Source organism: Monodon monoceros, unplaced genomic scaffold (assembly GCF_005190385.1).
Source record: "Monodon monoceros isolate NGI ecotype Baffin Bay Population unplaced genomic scaffold, NGI_Narwhal_1 Super_Scaffold_10, whole genome shotgun sequence".
NCBI classification, from domain to species: Eukaryota; Metazoa; Chordata; class Mammalia; order Artiodactyla; family Monodontidae; genus Monodon; species Monodon monoceros.
Window position 1 is genome coordinate 19,278,986 of NW_021703766.1, and position 16,408 is coordinate 19,295,393.

Genomic DNA, 16,408 nt, shown 5'->3' on the forward strand with positions numbered 1-16,408 from the left:
GGCAGTTACAGTTCTGTGTGCTTCTCCTTGGCCTCCATTAGCTCCCGTATCTTCTGGGGTAGGGTCTTCGTCCAGAACTGCAGCCTGTGGGCCTTCAGGGCTCGGCCCACTGCAGGCTGTGTGTTCAGCTGCATGTACTGCTCCTCCTGGTTGAACACAGGCCAGTGGGGCAGACCCTCGCCGTTGGGGTTCCTGTAGACATGCCCTCCCGTGGGGCAGTGTGAAGGTCACTCTGGGCCCTACCCAGCCCAGACAGAGCACCGTGACTGGGGTCAGGAAAGGCAGCCAAACAAGCTTGGGGAATGGGGGTGGGGTTCCAGAAGGAGGAAAGAAACTACCTCCCACCAGAGCGTCAGCTCCGCAGGGGACAGGGCGGCCTCTGTCCCTTCCTGATAGAGGGAGACTCTGCAGATAACAGCACTGTCACCCCCCATCCAGGTCACCCCAAGATGGAATGAGTGTCCAGCACCCATAAGGCCCCTTTCTGTCCAGAAGGGTCCTGGAGCTGGGGAGGGGGCTGCCATGCAATTAAGGACACATCCACTAATGAAGTCACCACAGACAAGGGGAGCCCAGGATGGGCTCAAGCCCTGCCCTCCCCACCGTGGAGGTTAAAGTAGGAGTGTGACATCTCACCCATTTCGAGCAAAGTTGGCCCAATACTTCGTCATCTTCCTGCTCAGCAGCTCCTCCTCCTCAGTGAGTTGGACTACAGAGCAAGAGGACAAGCGTCCAGGTCAGGGCAACTCAGCCCGGCATGTGGGTCATTCCCCCTCACCCCATCCCAGGCTCCTCCTGCCATCCCAAGGCCTGGCTCTCTGCCCGCTCCCCAGGCCCTCTCCTTGCCCAAACCCCATATATTCATCCCGGCCTCTGGCTGACCCAACACTGGGCTCATCCCTGACCCAGAAGGCTCCCATCTTCTGACAGCAGAAGGCCATTTAAGAAATAAATATGGGGCTTCCCTGGTGGCGCAGTGGTTGAGAGTCCGCCTGCCGATGCAGGGGACGCGGGTTCGTGCCCCGGTCCGGGAAGATCCCACATGCCGCGGAGTGGCTGGGCCCGTGAGCCATGGCCGCTGAGCCTGCGCGTCTGGAGCCTGTGCTCCGCAATGAGAGAGGCCACAACAGTGAGAGGCCCGCGTACCGCAAAAAAAAAAGAAAAGAAAGAAATATGAAAAAGAAAGAAAGCAAGGAATGAAGGAAGGGAGGGAAAGAAAGAGAGAGAGAAAGGAAGGAAGAAAGAAAGGAGGGAGGGAGGAAAGAAAAGAAAGAAAAAAAGGAAGAAAGAAAGAGAGAGAGAGAGAGAGAGGGAGGGAGGGAGGGAGGAAGGAAGGAAGGAAGGAAGAAAGAAAGAAAGAGGCCTTTCAAACACCCCCTCTGCACCCATGCCAGAAACCCAAGGTCAGGGTAGGGAGAGGTGGAGGGAGCACGGGTTCCAGTCTGAAGAATGCTACACTCCAATTCAAGCTCAATTTTTCTAGCTGTCACGTCTTGGACACCTGATCCCCTCCTCCTGCTGAGCCTCAGTTTCCTCGCCTGTACAGTGAGGGCAATCACCCTCACTCAGGGTCTTAGCCAATGTCCCATCCCACATCCTGGGAATGAGGAGCCTCTGAGAGACCCCCACTAGGAAGACTCACTGTGGCTGCTCCCGAAAGGACTTCTGAAGATGAAGTGAACCTCATCTCCATGGTCTGCCCTCACATAGCTCGGCCTGAAATCCCTGAAGAAGCTCGGCTGATGCTGGAACTCGTAGAAGTAGACAGGGGCGTAGGAACCTGGGGAGGTGCGGAAGACGGGCCGTGGCCTGGCGGCCCCTCACCTGGAGCTTTCTTGCATCACCCATGGTGATGACATAGCTAAGTCCAAAGCTGGTTGGAATCTGGACAATGGGGTGGAGGAGCCCCAGGCTGGAGCAAGGGCAGTGGGAAGGGCCTGGGTTCAAATTGTGGCCTTGGAACTTCCTAGGCTATGGTTTTAGACAAGTCACTGAAGGTCACTGAACCTGTTTCCTCCTCCGTAAAATGGGGTAAATGTCTGTCTCTTAGACTAGCCATGAGGATTTACCACGATGAAGGATATCAAGTGCCAGGCACCAATAAATAGACATGGTCTAGGTTTTGGACACCAGCAGACCTCATCTGGCACCTGCAGCTCTGAGTGGCCCCCTAGCCAGTCTGGCCTTAGTGCAGATGTACTCACACTGCAACTTTGCTACTTGGAGTGCAGGGATCACGAAGATGCAGTCCCCCAGGATCTCATGGAACTGGATTCGGAGGGTCTGGGGGTCCTCACTGTCCCCTATGTACTCCTCCATCAACAGGTCACCAAACTCAGGCGGCATCATCTGTGCCAGGGGATCAGGAAGAGGCAGGTTAGGCAGGCTGGCGGGGCCGGGCCGCAGCAGAGGCAGGACCGGGAGACGGATCCTGGGATGGGATAGGGAATCGGGGAAAGGGGCCAAGCTCTGGGCGAGGGGTGCTGCATGCACAGGATATCTGGGGGCTGGGTTTCCCGTGCCTTGGGAGAGGAAAGGAGCCCCCTCCCCATGTGGGCAGGTCCCCAGGAACCTCACCATCATTTTTGATATTTTCTGCAAGCCATCCTTTATGGTCTCTCTGTCCATTTCCTTCTGGGCGTCAGAATTGTTCATGAACTGGGTGGTGGGGGAGTATCGAGTTGGGGATACGATGGGCCTGGAGCTACGAAGCCCCGAGGCCTTCCCACTGGATGGGCTCCCCCGCACCTGGAGGCTTGGGAGTGGGCCTCACCGAGGGGATGATCCAACTGTATTCATCGTTGTTTACACCAATGATGCTGGGGACAGGGTGCAAGTCGGCAGAGGCCAGCAGCTCCTGGGGGTGCTTGGGCAGGAAGATCCCGTCCACCAGGCCAGGGATGATGCTGAAGGGCTAAGGGACACTCAAGGTCAGGTTGCAGACAATTTCTGATGCCGCAGACATCTTCCACCCCTTCTTGGCTCGTCCCAGAATGCTCACACCCACCCCAGCAGGTCCTATACCTGCCTCAGCATGGCCTGGCCTCGATTTCCCATCCAGGGCTGTGAGGACACCAAGGTGAGGAGCTACAGTAACTTGCCCAGGGAGGATGAAGGGCACCCAGGCTTGCCTGCCCCACACCTACTGGACCCTTCCCTCCACAGCCATGTCCATCAGTCAAGCCTTGTTGATGGCCAGAATCTCCTCTTCACTCTTGTGCCGCAGGCAGTCCACCAGGGCCTCTGAGTCAACCTGGCCACAGGCAGACAGGTTGGCCACCACCTGTAAAGAGACCAGGCAGCGGCTGGCTCATGCTTCCAGGTAGGGGAGAGAGGTTTGCCCAGTGCCCCAATTGGAGGCAGGTGTACCCCAAATCTCACAGAGTATTGTGAATGGATTCCTACAGTTTTGAAATTGTTCCAACTTCCCTGATGCTCAGAGGACTCTGCCAGGGGTGCCATCCCACCTGCCTAGATGGTCCTGCCTATGATGGGGGCCCCCAGCGCAGCAGTCTTGTGGGCCACAGAATGTACTCAGCCTCTGCACTGACAGAGGTCTGTGAATTCTGACCCTTGAACAATCCCCACATAGGTGGCTGTTTCCAAGGTCCTCTGATGGCAGGGGAGTCCTTGTTATCCCCATTTAACAGACAGAGTAATGGAGGCTGAGAGGTAAGAGATGGGGCAGCAGGTCTGGGCTTCCCACGGTTGGGGGCACTCACTGTGGAGACCACGTCAGATGAGTTGGCGGTGAAGCTGGGCAGCAGAGCCACGCCACTCTCCATGATAGCACAGTGGAAGAGTCCTTTGGACATGGGGGACACAACATGCAAAGACACGCTCATGCCACCCGCAGACGCACCAAAAATGGTGACATGGTCAGGGTCGCCTCCAAAGTAGATGATATTCTGCTGGACCCAGCGTAGTGCGGCCACTTGATCCAGGTAGCCCCAGTTGCCAGTTGCGTGTTTGTCTCCAGTGCTGAGAGGTGGCAGGGATGAGGGTCATGGGACTGTCCTGGCTCCATCAGCCTGCGTTGCCGAGCCCAGCCCCAGTCTCACCTGAAGAAGCCCAGCAAACCCAGGCGGTACTGGATAACGACCACCACCACGTCCTCGAAGGCCGCCAGAGCAGAGCCGTCATACGTGGAAGCCATGCCCATGACAAACCCACCACCGTGGATCCACACCATCACCTGGCGAATCCAAGGCACAGACACCACATGGCTCCCACCAAGCCCAAACCCCATCAGCGCTGCTACCTAAACTAACCACCACTTTGGCTCTGTCCTCCTAGCCACACGGACAGAGCTCCAGCAAGACAAAGTGGTGTCTTCACGACCTAGGCTGAAGGCAACCCAAGTTCTATCAGGAAAACCGGGCCTCCCACACTTTGGGGCCCGTCCCACATACCGAAGCCCGGCTCCATTTCTCCCAGAACCCTCTCTGACATGGAAAGAAAAGGGATGTCTCTCTGATCACCCCACATGCACGCACATTAATTACAAGTGTGCTCTATTCTCATTGGCCCAACAGATAATCCATGGCTTGGGTCTCCGGCCACCGCAAAGTGCATCCCTCAGCACCTGAGTGGGTCCTGGGTATGAGTTGGTTGGGTATAGGTCCTGGGTCCCTACCAGGGCCACAGTTTCTGACGTCTGGGAGCAGCCAGGGTTCTGTGACCCTGTGCCCAGGCATCAGCCACCCATGCTGGGTAAGAAATACTCTCTTGGATCTGATAGTAAGAAGCTTCTTAACAGGGTCCACACTGCAGTGGGGCCCAGGCTGATCTTGTTCTTTTCAATCTTCTGCAGAAGAAATGTCCTCCCACCCCTTAGCCAGCTGTGGCCTGGCACTCACAGGCAGCTTAGAGCCCTCATGGGAATGGGCAGGTGTGTAGATGTTGAGGTACAGGCAGTCTTCAGACATGGAGGTAGAAGGCAGGGTCACATTCAGTAGTTTCAGAGTCATTCCTTTCATGCTAGCGAAGTCCTGCAGACACCTGGTGACCGTGGCAGGCAGTCAGTCCTGGGGCCATGCTGTGGCCATAACCAGATCCTGGGCCCAGATATGCTCCCAACCATCCTTAGTCCCACTTCCTCTGATACCTCACTCACATGTGATCCCTCCCTTTGCACCAAGCTACAGGCCACAGACTCTGGAGAAGCTGGGATGGAGCCTAGTCTTCCAGGAGGCCTCAAGCTTATGAGGGCCTTGGATATCAATCCTCCTGAGGCTGAGAAATCTTGACTCTGGAGGGTCTCTATGAGAACGATTGGTTGCATGTGTTGACATTCACCACCATATCACTGTACTCAGGCAGACCTGGAACAGGGGAGTAGCCTGTATACGTGTGCTGCCAAAAGGAATGGATTAATTTCTCATGAGAAGGGCAGTGGGACATCCCTCATCCCAAGTCAGACTCTCAGGGAACCTCATCACTCACAGTTTCCAGTTTCAAGAACATATACACACCCCTTGGTCAACGGCATCTGGCCCTGTCGGTTGGCACAGTGACTGTGCAGAGCGGGGTCTTCTGCTCCTCAGGGATCTACAGTGTCTGCTGCTAGAGTCAGGAGCTCCTACGAGGTTCAAACCTCTCCCAGAGATACCTCCTCTGGTGGCAGAGATCACCTGTCACAACTAGAACCTAGGGAGTTGTGTGTCTCTGCTTGTCCCTTCAGCTTGTGGAGCTAATGTTCTTTGAGTGCTAAGCCCTCAGTCTGGGAAAGTTACTTCACCCTTTCAAGCCCCTGCATGCTTATCAGAAAAATGCATGTGAAAATCCACCAAACTCAGAGGGAAAACTGGCTGTTTTGAAATGACATGAAATGACAACTGCAGCCTGGCCCAGAGCTCAGAGTACCCTCTATCCCAGGGCTTAGAGTTCCCTGGACCCCCTGCTTACTTGGCTGGGTGGGAGGTCCCATCCTTTATACCACTCCAAGATTCTGGGGGCTCCGGGGGCGCAAACCGCAACAGCCCTAGAGGTGGCTTGGCGAAGGGAATTCCCAAGAAGGTGTGGATCCCCACATCAGTGTTCTTCACGTGGACGAGGCTCCCCCGCACCTGGCCCGTGTGCGTGGTCCGCACGGGGCTGGAAGAGTCCTGGCCTGTGGGCAGAGAGATGGACATCAGGGTTGGGTCTCCCCATTTAGCCGCCCTCCCAGACTGCTGATGTCGCCACCTCCTTCCTGTCCTCAGCTCAGCTCAAGGGACACTGATCTACCAACACTTGCTTTACAGATTTCCTGCCTGTAACTCTGCGCCCCCCACCCCCAACTGCCTTCACTGCCCCAGCCTTTTCCACCATGCTCACTGAGGCTCCTTGGGGCTTGGCACCATGGTTTAGCCTCAAACAAATAGTCACAAATGAGCTTGATGGAGTGAGAGTGTCCTTTCTACTCACTGTGTGCCAGGTCCTAGGAGGCAGTAGGAGAACTGTGGGAATCGGACAGACAAGATTCCTGTCCTTAAGGATCTCACACTCTAGGTGGCAAGAATGACATAAAGAAAGTATCCTCCAAACAAAGAGTGATAGTATGAGGAGAGCTACAAAGAGAAGGGCAGCTGTGTCTAGAACATAAAAAGCACAGCCCGCCCTGCTATGGGGATCAGGGAGGCAGAAAGAGATTGAAAGTCCCCTAACAGAGAAAAAGCTGATATTATTATTTTTGTTTTTTTAATTCATTTATTTTATTTATCTATTTTTTGCTGTGTTGAGTCTTTGTTGCTGTGCGCGGGCTTTCTCTAGTTGCGGCGAGCGGGGGCTACTCTTCATTGCGGTGCACGGGCTTCTCATTGCGGTGGCTTCTCTTGTTGCAGAGCACGGGCTCTGGGTGCACGGGCTTCAGTAGTTGTGGCTCGCGGGCTCTAGAGTGCAGGCTCAGTAGTTGTGGCACATGGGCTTACTTGCTCTATGGCATGTGGGATCTTCCCGGACCAGGGGTCGAACCCGTGTCCCCTGCATTGGCAGGTGGATTCTTAACCACTGCGCCACCAGGGAAGCCCAGAGCTGATATTCTTAATAGATAAAGAATTTCTATAAATGAATAAGAAATATGCCAGCTAGGCATATTTGGTGAAAGAATATGTTCAGACAGAATAAGGAATATCAGTAAATGGCTCTTACACAAATGAGGAGATGTTCATCTCACTCATGCTAAGAGAAATGCACATTGAAATCTGACTGTGATGTCAACAACTTATTTCGTCACAGAAAGCAAGACAATCAGACATTCTATGTTTTCTGTTGGAAGTCCACTGCACCACATATGAAGTAGTCTTGTCCCCAAACAAAACAAAGCAAAACCTAAAATCTGAATCTGATCAAGCCTCTGGAACATAAACACAAGTTTACGGGCATACAGGGGACAGAGAAACAGTTAAAAGACACCCTAGGGATGTAATCAGCAAGACCCAAACTCTGTTATATGTGTAATCTAAAAAAAATGATACAGATGAACTTATTTACAAAACAGTGACTCACAGACATAGAAAACAAACTTATGGTTACCAAAGCGACAAAGGGGGGAGGGATAAATTAGGATTTGGGGATTAACACAAACACAGTACTATATATAAAATAACCAACAAGGGCCTATTGTATAGCACAGGGAGTTATACTCAATAACTTGTAATAATCTATAAGGGAAAACATTCTGAATATATAATATATATAACTGAACCACTTTACTGTACGCCTGAAACTAACACAACATAAATCAACTATACTTCAGGAAAAACAAAAACAAAAAAACCCTCAAACTCTGGGATACTCTCCAGAACAAACTGGTTTCTTCAACACAGCAACAAAATTACAAGAAAAATAAAAGAGAGGCAGAGGAGGAATCTGAAGATTGAAAGAGACTCATGAAATACTTCAAAAAGATAGATAATAATAAATATTGGAAAGGATGTGGAAAAACTGGAACCTTTGTATATTGCCGGTGGGAAGGGAGAATGGTGCAGGTGCTTTGGAAAACACCCTGGCAGTTTTTCAAAAGGTTAAACATAGGACTTCCCTGGTGGTGCAGTGGTTAAGAATCTGCCTCCCAACGCAGGGGACACGGGTTCGAGCCCTGGTCCGGGAAGATCCCACATGCCGCAGAGCAACTAAGCCCGTGCATCACAACTACTGAGCCCGTATGCCACAACTACTGAAGCCCGCGCACCTAGAGCCCGTGCTCCGCAACAAGAGAAGCCACTGCACCGCAACAAAGAGTAGCCCCTGTTCGCCACAACTAGAGAAAGCTCGCGCGCAGCAACGAAGACCCAACACAGCCAAAAATAAATTAATTAATTAATTTTTTTAAAAAAAGGTTAAATATAGAGTTACCACAGGACCCAGCAATCCCACTCCTAGGTATAAACCCAAGAGAATTGAAAACATATGTCCACAAAAAAACTTGTGTATGAGCGTTCATAGCAGGATTATTTATAATAGCCAAAAAGTGGAAACAATCCAAATGTCCATCAACTGATAAATGGATTGATAAGATGTACCATATCTATACAATGGAATATTATTCAGCAATAAAAAGAAGTACCGAACATGCTACAATACGGATGAAACTTGAAAATACGCTAAGTGAAAAAAGCCAGTCACAAAGGGCCACATATTGGATTATTTCATTTATACTTCCAGAATTGGTGTATTCATAGAGACAGAAATGTTGGGGAAAGAGGAATTGATGTGGTAAACTCTGTGACTATACTAAAAACCACTTTAAATGGGTAAAAGTTATGCCATGTGAATCATATCTCAAATCTGTTATTAAAAAAAGCACATCTACTAATGTTTAAAGTAAGAACTTTGTTTAAATCGTGGTTTTAAAAAAGTCATAAATATCATGAGATAATATGAAATAAGAATATTTGACTAGATGTTTGATTACATTAAGAAATTATGAGACATATATTTCTTCTTTTAGTAGGACATGATAAAAAAAATTACAGGTGAGGGGCTTCCCTGGTGGCGCAGTGGTTGAGAGTCCGCCTGCCGATGCAGGGGACACTGGTTCGTGCCCCGGTCCGGGAAGATCCCACATGCCGTGGAGTGGCTGGGCCCGTGAGCCATGGCCGCTGAGCCTGCGGTCAGGAGCCTGTGCTCCGCAACGGGAGAGGCCACAACAGTGAGAGGCCCGCGTACCGCAAAAAAAAAAAAAAAAATTACAGGTGATATGATGTCTGGGATTTGCTTCAAATAATGGTGCAAAGGAGAGGTGATAATCCAGACAAAACTAAGTTGCCCAGGTCTTGATAACGTTAAAGGTAGATCATGGTACACTGAGTTTGTTATATTATTCTCGCTACCTCAGATGAGGAGCCCTGAGGTGCTGTGTGACCTCGGGCAGTCCTGACCCTCTCTGTGCCTCAGGGCGCAGGGAGGTATCCAGTCAGGCTCCCAATTCCCCTGGTGTTATCTCCACTGGCTCCCACCTCCCTGGCGCCTTTCCTCCTGCAGTCTCAGGCTCTGCTTCTGCAGAATTTGGCAGATTTGAGCCTGGTTTCATAATAAAAAGTAAAAAAAAAAGAAAGAAAACAAAAAAAACATCCTTATGGAACTACATTACCCTACACCCATTAGATTAATGTGGATGAATGCACCTGACGACACCTGGTGTGGGTGAGGCCGAAGTTAGCAGCTATTCACATGCTCCACAGAGGGCAACTGAACAGTGCCTTTCCAAGTCAGAAGACTCATCCTTCTCCCGAGGAACACGCTGTCTACATAAGTCCTTTGTGGGATGTAACGTCTGCCCATGTAATTCACTGCCTCCACCGACCTTTAATGCTTGATGTTTGTTATAGCAAAAGACAAAACCTGCTAAAATGTTCCTGAGCAGAGGCTAGTTACATCAAGGATGCTTCCTCCTTGAAGAGAAGCCCTTTCATTAAACAGTATGAATAAGTTCTACCATGTGGGCATGTGGAGAGGTCACTCCCTGTGTCAGGAAGTGGAAAAGCCAGGGACCAAAAAGGGAGGCAATGTGTGACCATTTGGGTGAAAACCAAGGATGCATGCACACATCCATTCTTGGGTAAACTCCTGGTTAGTGTGTGGAAGGCCCTGGGGACCTAGATGGTCCCTGCCTATAAGCCAGGACTGGGTGGGAAAGGAGAGGGTCAGACCCATCATCTGTGCTTGCCAGTTCTTCTTTTCTGAAAGTCCCATCCAACATAGCAACATTTTTAGAAAGAGGCATCAGCGAGGCCTCGCAGATCGTGGCGCTGGAAGGTTCCAGTGACCTCTTAGAGCCTGGTGAGCAAGGGGTAAGGGCAGAAGCACGATTGGTTGGGCCTCGGGGTAGTCCTGAGTGTGGACGCTACCCAGGCAGATTCGACTGGGAAGGGAGAGGATAATCAGGTCCCACAGGCAGAGCCCGTTTGGATTAGAGGATCACGCCCTTCAAGAGGAGCGCAGGGGACCTCCCTAGTGGCCCAGTGGTTAAGACTCCACACTCCCAAGGTGGGGGGTGTGGGTTCGATCCCTGGTCAGGGAACTAGATCCCACATGCTGCAACTAAAAGATCCCATGTGCTGCAACTAAAGATCCCACATGCTGCAAGGAAGATCCTGCACGCGGCAATGAAGATCCAGCGTGCTGCAACTAAGACCTGGCGCAGCCAAATAAATAAAAAAAATTTTTTTTTAAAAGAGGGGGCACAGGAGCTGGAGCTGTGCCCAGGTGCCGTGCCCACATAGTGTAAGCTATAAAGGCTACCAGTAAGGGCTGGCACAAAGAGAGATCACCTTTGCCCTGGAGGTCAAGACCTGCCCTCATTCGGGGTGGGTGCACGGGGTGAAGAGAAGCACGTGGAAGTCTGTCTGATAGTAGGATGTGGTGGCTGGGGGATGGGGGCTTCTGTAAGCTTAGCCAGTAACCTTGCCCAGGGCTCCTGTGGAGAGGGGATCAGTGGGTGTCAGGACACCCCTCTGGCCAAGGGCCGAGCCAAATGGCAGCGGGAAGGTATAATTATTGCTGTTATTACCCCCGTCAGCACCAGCTCCACCACAAACACTCGCAGGGAAATGTCCCAAATAACTCCCCAGCCCCGGCGATGCTCAGAGCCCCTAGGGCCTGCTTGCGCCTTGGGGTAGTGCGACTTGGGGCAGCCCAAACTCTCTCTGCGCCTCAGGGGGCGCAGAGATGGCGTCGTATCCCTCACACGGTTCTGGTGCTGGAACTCTCCACCGGCTCCCACCTCCCGGACGCCTTTCCTCCCGCAGCCTCAGGTCCTGCCTCTGCAGAATTTGGCAAATCCTACCCCGGTACCTGCCGCCCCGCGTCGGAGCCTCACCCTGGCCCGGGACAAGGAGAAGCAGGACCCCGAAGGCCACGGCTCTCAGCCGCTTGCGAAGTCGGTCCAGCTGCATCGTGGGCTCACAGGTCTTTTCTGCACTATCGACGGACATGCTGCTTTTCACCAAGAGGCTGCGCAGGGACGCATCCAGCCGTCGACGATTGAGTGTCTCGCCCAGGCCTGGACTTTGTACTGGGAAGGGAGTAGGCGGGGAAAGACGGGTTTGGCAGGAAAGCAGGACAGAACGGGGAAAGGCCAGTGGCAGGAAGGGGCTAGCACAGCCACTTCCCCTCTGTCCTCTTGGGCCTCCTCCGCAGGGACCTTGAGGCTTCTGCAGCCCCTCCGCAATACCAAGAACCCTCTCCACAAACCTGCGTTCAGTGTCCTTATAGTCACAGGCCCGACAAGTGTGTTCCGAGGGGGAGAGAGAGGGAGCAATAATCTGTGATTGGGGAAACGAGGAGAGCTTCCTTGACGAGGTGCACGGTCAGGATTCCCATAGACAGATGAATAAAAACAACCTTCGTTCAGAGTGAAAGGAACCGCCCGAGTAAAGGCAGGGTAGTCTGACGGCCCTTCATTCCAAAAACTCCTTGCTTTCGGGGATCGATTTCCTGGGTCCGCCTTCATCCCCCTATTGTCCCTGGTCTGAGGGTCTCTGTGGGCCCTCCTCCCTACTCGGCAAAGGCCGGCCTTCTGAAATGCACACCTGATTGTGGCACTCATCTTAATGACACCCTTAACCCCACCCCGTGTCTTTCCCTGTCCCCACCTCCCGTCAAAATCGAGGTCACGGTCCTTTATCCATTGGACAAACATTTGAAGAACGTCTTTAGGGCCGCACGCTGGGAACCGGGAGAGCACTCCCAGGCCCAAGGTGCAGCGGGGGCTGCAGGTGCGTCACTGGGAAGTTCCGAAACGCAGTGAACCGTGCCAGTACAGAGGCAACTCTGGGCGCCCGCCCAGCCTAAGGGGCAGGCCTCTCGGAGGAAGTGATGCCTGACGGTACGCCTGGCTCAATCTCAAGACGGGTCTTTAGTGCCCCAGCCTTGGCCTGCGCCGCCAGGCACCCTCCCGGTTCGCACACCGTGGTCCCTTCTCTGTGTCTTTGTTGGAGCGCTCGGCATTTTCTCGGATCCGCGTAGAGAGCGCGCGGAGGCAGCCGCCCCACCCAAACCGCAGGCGGAATACCAGCAAGGCCGGGTGTCCCTCGCGTTACCCCGTCGCCACGCCACGCCACGCCCCCTTCCCGTTCCCCGGAAATACACCGTAGGAGCGGAAGCGCCCGCCTGCAGTTGCCGGCAGCAGTTCCGCGATGGTGGGCGGCGGCGGGATGGGGGGCGGCCTCCTCGAGAACGCTAACCCGCTCATCTACGAGCGCTCTGGGGAGCGGCCAGTGACCGCGGGCGAGGAGGACGAGCAGGTTCCAGACAGCATCGACGCGCGCGAGATCTTCGATATCCGCCGCTGCCGGGCGCGGGCGGGTTCGCGGGGGCCTGGGAGGTGGTGGGATGAAGTGATGTCCAGTAGTCGGTGGAGCTGTAGTAGGGCCGGGCAATCCCGGAGGGGGGTTCTGAGTGGGCAGAGGCGCAGAGTCCCCTTTCCTTCACTTGCCACATCTGATTCGCTCCATCAATGACCCGGAGCATCCACTGACGCTGGAAGAATTGAACGTAGTAGAGCAAGTCCGGGTTCAGGTGAGTCACTCGCAGCGTCCAGGGGAGCGACTTGTTTGGGAGAGTCAGAAGGTCTCAGCTGTGCACCAGAGGCCTGGCGTTCTCTCAGCTCACGGACTCCTCAGGGGATCTTTGGAACGGTGTGTGTGTGTGTGTGTGCCCATTTTATGGATGAGGAGACTGAGACGCATACTGATTAGATGACTTCCCTGAAGCAACAAACTAAGAAGAGGGTCAATGGGCTAGACGGGCCATGACTCCTAACATCCCACCTCTCCAACCAGGTGAGCGACCCCGAAAGCACAGTGGCCGTGGCCTTCACACCCACCATTCCGCACTGCAGTATGGCCACACTTATTGGCCTGTCCATCAAAGTCAAGCTTCTGCGATCCCTTCCCCAGCGTTTCAAGGTAAGGTGGAACTGAGCCCTGGGGGTGGGGCAGGCATGAGTGTCTACTACTGAGGAGGACATGGAGAGCATGAACTTGAACATCAGAGTGAGATCTGGAAGGATCCCAGCTAGCAGAGATGAAACTGGGAGGAGGCTTTCCAGTTGGATGGGACAAGAATAAAGACCCAAGCTGGAAAGTGCAGAAAAGTAGTGAGGAGTGTGGCAGGAAGGGCAGTAGGGAGCTGTAGGTAAGTTTGGAGCAGGGATGGGGCGCAGGTGGGCCTTTAAGTCAGTAGCAATTGGCCAGTCCTTTGGGTAGAGATGGAATGGCTGTGAGTGGGTTTGGGGTGTAATGGAAGGGCCGGAGTCCAGAGGCATGATTAGGAAGAAGGATCACATGGAGGTGGTGAGTGGGGAGAGGGGAAAAGGGGGTAGCCAGGTGTGTGAGTGCTCAGGCCCCACCTATTTCCCTCCCAGCTGGACGTGCACATTACCCCAGGGACCCATGCCTCGGAGCATGCAGGTAAGTATGGGCTGGTGTTGAGGCATTAGCCCGGAGTTTCCCCGCTTGCCATGGTGGTCTGTAGGGCAAGATTAGGGGGACGGTTGGGGGTTTGGCACTAGGTGGGTGACTCCCCAGTGGAGGTGGCAGCCTAGACCTAAGCTGGCCTGACTTGAGTGTCCTGTGTTTACCATGTTCTCCCACTCCTGCCCTCTCCCTCTCCTAAGTACACAGGACCAGGGTTGTCAGGCTTTATAGTATAGGAAGCAGACATGAGTGGCCAGGTGGAAAGGGGTCACAAGAAGGTGGGGTAGGTGTTGGCTCAGGTGGTTGGGGTAGCCTGACCAAGGTTTGGGATCCTGGGAAGGCGGCGACAGGAGGGCTTTGTTGGTGGGGGTATAAATATATTTCACCACTCTCTTCTTTCCACCCAGTGAACAAGCAGCTTGCGGATAAAGAGCGGGTGGCAGCCGCCCTAGAGAACACCCATCTGCTGGAGGTTGTGAACCAGTGCCTATCAGCCCGCTCCTGAGCCTGAATTTTTGCTCCCAGCCCCACGCAGGGCTCATGGCCTTGTTTTCTTGAACCACTGACAATAAGAAACTAACATTTTGCATTTTGTAATAAACCCTTAATTTATATTCATTTCTCAGCATGCCTGAGAGTCTTTCATCTCAGTGGGGGTCACTCTGGGTTTGGGGTAGGGGTGGTAGTGAGTGCCTATACAGGCTGGGTCAATGAGGTTTGGTTCATTTTTTAAATTTCTCCCAATGGTTTGATTAGGAAAAGTTACAAGTATGCCAAAAAATTGAAAGAATATTGTAGTGAACACTTTTGTATACCCACCACCTAGATTTAACAGTTGTTAACATGTTGCAGCTTTGGTTCTATTTATGTGTGTGTAGAATATAAATATACTTGAAAGTAAGCTGCAGACACGTGACCCTTCATTTCTCGGTACTTCATCCTGTGTCTCCTAAGAATAAGCCTGTAACCACAGTACTGTTATTTGGCCCCTAAATGAACAATTCTCTGACACTAATATCTAATATCCAGGCATGTATGAATTTCTCCCAAAATGTCATTCATAGTTGTTTTTTAAGTCAGGCTCCAGTCAAGTTTCGTGTATTGCATTTGGTTGTCATCTCTCTTTAGCCTCTTCTAGAACTGCCTCCCTGCCTCCCTACCTTTTTTTTTTTTTTTTTTTTTTTTTTGCGGTACTTGGGCCTCTCACTGTTGTGTTGTGGCCTCTCCCGTTGCGGAGCACAGGCTCCAGATGCGCAGGCTCAACGGCCATGGCTCACGGGCCCAGCCGCTCCGCGGCATGTGGGATCTTCCCGGATCGGGGCACGAACCCGTGTCCCCTGCATCGGCAGGCGGACTCTCAACCACTGTGCCACCAGGAAAGCCCCTCCCTACCTTTTAATCTTTCTTGACACTGACTATTTTGAAAAGCCCAGATGAGTTGTCCTGGAGAAGTCCCACAGTCTGATTTGTTGTTTTGTCTGCTGTGTTTCCTATAAACTAGAAGTTGGTTGAGTTCAGGTTTGAGTTGACTAGTGAGAACCTTGCCCAGGAGTGTTGTATGTATTCTTAGCATCCATCAGTAGCTGTGTGATACCAGCTTGTCCCCACTGTTGGTGATGATCAGTTTGGTCCCCTGGTCAGGGCAGTGCCAGCAGATCTCTCTGCTGAAAGCCATCTGAAGCACTGTCTCCACCAGCAGCCTGGGAAACGTGTGGCACCCCAGGTGCTCAGGTCTGGGGCCTCTGCCTCGCTGAGCACAGTTGGTCACCAGGATAGACCGTGGGGCTTAGACCTCGGATCAGCCAGTCAGGAGTCCTAATGTCACAATCCCCTGCCTGCATTTCCTTCTCTGAGGAAAAATGCGGATATTAAGAAGACTTGCCCACCTGGTGGGCAGAGGCCTCAGCAGGGACCCTGGCCGCTTGGCAAATCTGTTTTTGGGGGCCTCCTGACAACATTGGACCTGTCCTGAGAGTGGGCATTGGCCGAAGCTTTTATATATACTATCCAGTCAGTCAGTTCTCAAGCCAGCCCTGTGTGGCAGTTGCTGTTCTTTATCATCTCTGTTTTGCAGATGAGGAAAGAAGAATCTAGAATAAGTAACTGACTCCCCAAGACCTCCAGTTAGGGAGTAGAGGAACCTCAGCTGGTCAGCAGGTACTGCTCAGCTGGTAGGGGGTGCTGTTGCCTAGCTGGAGGGGCCTACGCCCACCTCCAATCCCCACTTGCAGGCGGGAGTAGCTTCGCCACCTAGTGACCAAGATCTGGCTGCTCAGAGGGGTTAAGCCATCGACCCACGTCACCCAGTTTCTTCATGTGTCATATGGCGAGACACAATAGCTTAGGACTGCTCTGGAGATTTAAAATGGATCTGGGACCATTTCAGGTGATCTTCCAGGCAGAGTACCTCCCACTTCCACAGATGAAGAAGCTCAGTGCTCCAGAGAGGCAGGAGGCCACCCAGGGCCCCGCAGGCCCCAGGGAGCCTCCCCAACCACCAATACCCA

At 52.8% G+C, this 16,408-nt stretch overlaps 2 protein-coding genes across 7 annotated transcripts; one reads left to right on the plus strand and one right to left on the minus strand.

The window, feature by feature from the left end:
- Nucleotides 1–5: 5 nt before the first annotated feature.
- On the minus strand, nucleotides 6–12,462 carry CES2 (carboxylesterase 2). Of its 6 annotated transcripts, XM_029237820.1 has the most exons (12): nucleotides 11,303–11,421; nucleotides 5,908–6,112; nucleotides 4,860–5,001; nucleotides 4,062–4,195; nucleotides 3,723–3,981; nucleotides 3,185–3,283; nucleotides 2,774–2,914; nucleotides 2,578–2,658; nucleotides 2,205–2,349; nucleotides 1,643–1,780; nucleotides 637–709; nucleotides 6–192 (listed from the first exon to the last, which is right to left on the minus strand). In XM_029237820.1, exons 1-12 carry the CDS (start codon nucleotides 11,415–11,417, stop codon nucleotides 6–8), a joined length of 1,719 nt encoding a protein of 572 aa, XP_029093653.1. In that variant the 5' UTR covers nucleotides 11,418–11,421. The 6 variants fall into 6 exon arrangements, 1 of the variants encoding a protein (XP_029093653.1); XR_003795902.1 differs by lacking the exons at nucleotides 6–192; nucleotides 637–709; nucleotides 1,643–1,780; nucleotides 2,205–2,349 and adding an exon at nucleotides 11,677–12,437 and having other exon boundaries at nucleotides 3,132–3,283; nucleotides 11,303–11,497; XR_003795904.1 differs by lacking the exons at nucleotides 6–192; nucleotides 637–709; nucleotides 1,643–1,780; nucleotides 2,205–2,349 and adding an exon at nucleotides 11,677–12,437 and having other exon boundaries at nucleotides 2,617–2,658; nucleotides 3,147–3,283; nucleotides 11,303–11,497.
- A 57-nt stretch (nucleotides 12,463–12,519) lies between these two features.
- CIAO2B (cytosolic iron-sulfur assembly component 2B) lies at nucleotides 12,520–14,518 on the plus strand. Its single transcript, XM_029237832.1, has 5 exons — nucleotides 12,520–12,762; nucleotides 12,923–13,002; nucleotides 13,266–13,391; nucleotides 13,850–13,895; nucleotides 14,309–14,518. The coding sequence occupies exons 1-5, from the start codon at nucleotides 12,621–12,623 to the stop codon at nucleotides 14,404–14,406; spliced, it is 492 nt and encodes a 163-aa protein (XP_029093665.1). The 5' UTR covers nucleotides 12,520–12,620; the 3' UTR covers nucleotides 14,407–14,518.
- Nucleotides 14,519–16,408: the final 1,890 nt, after the last annotated feature.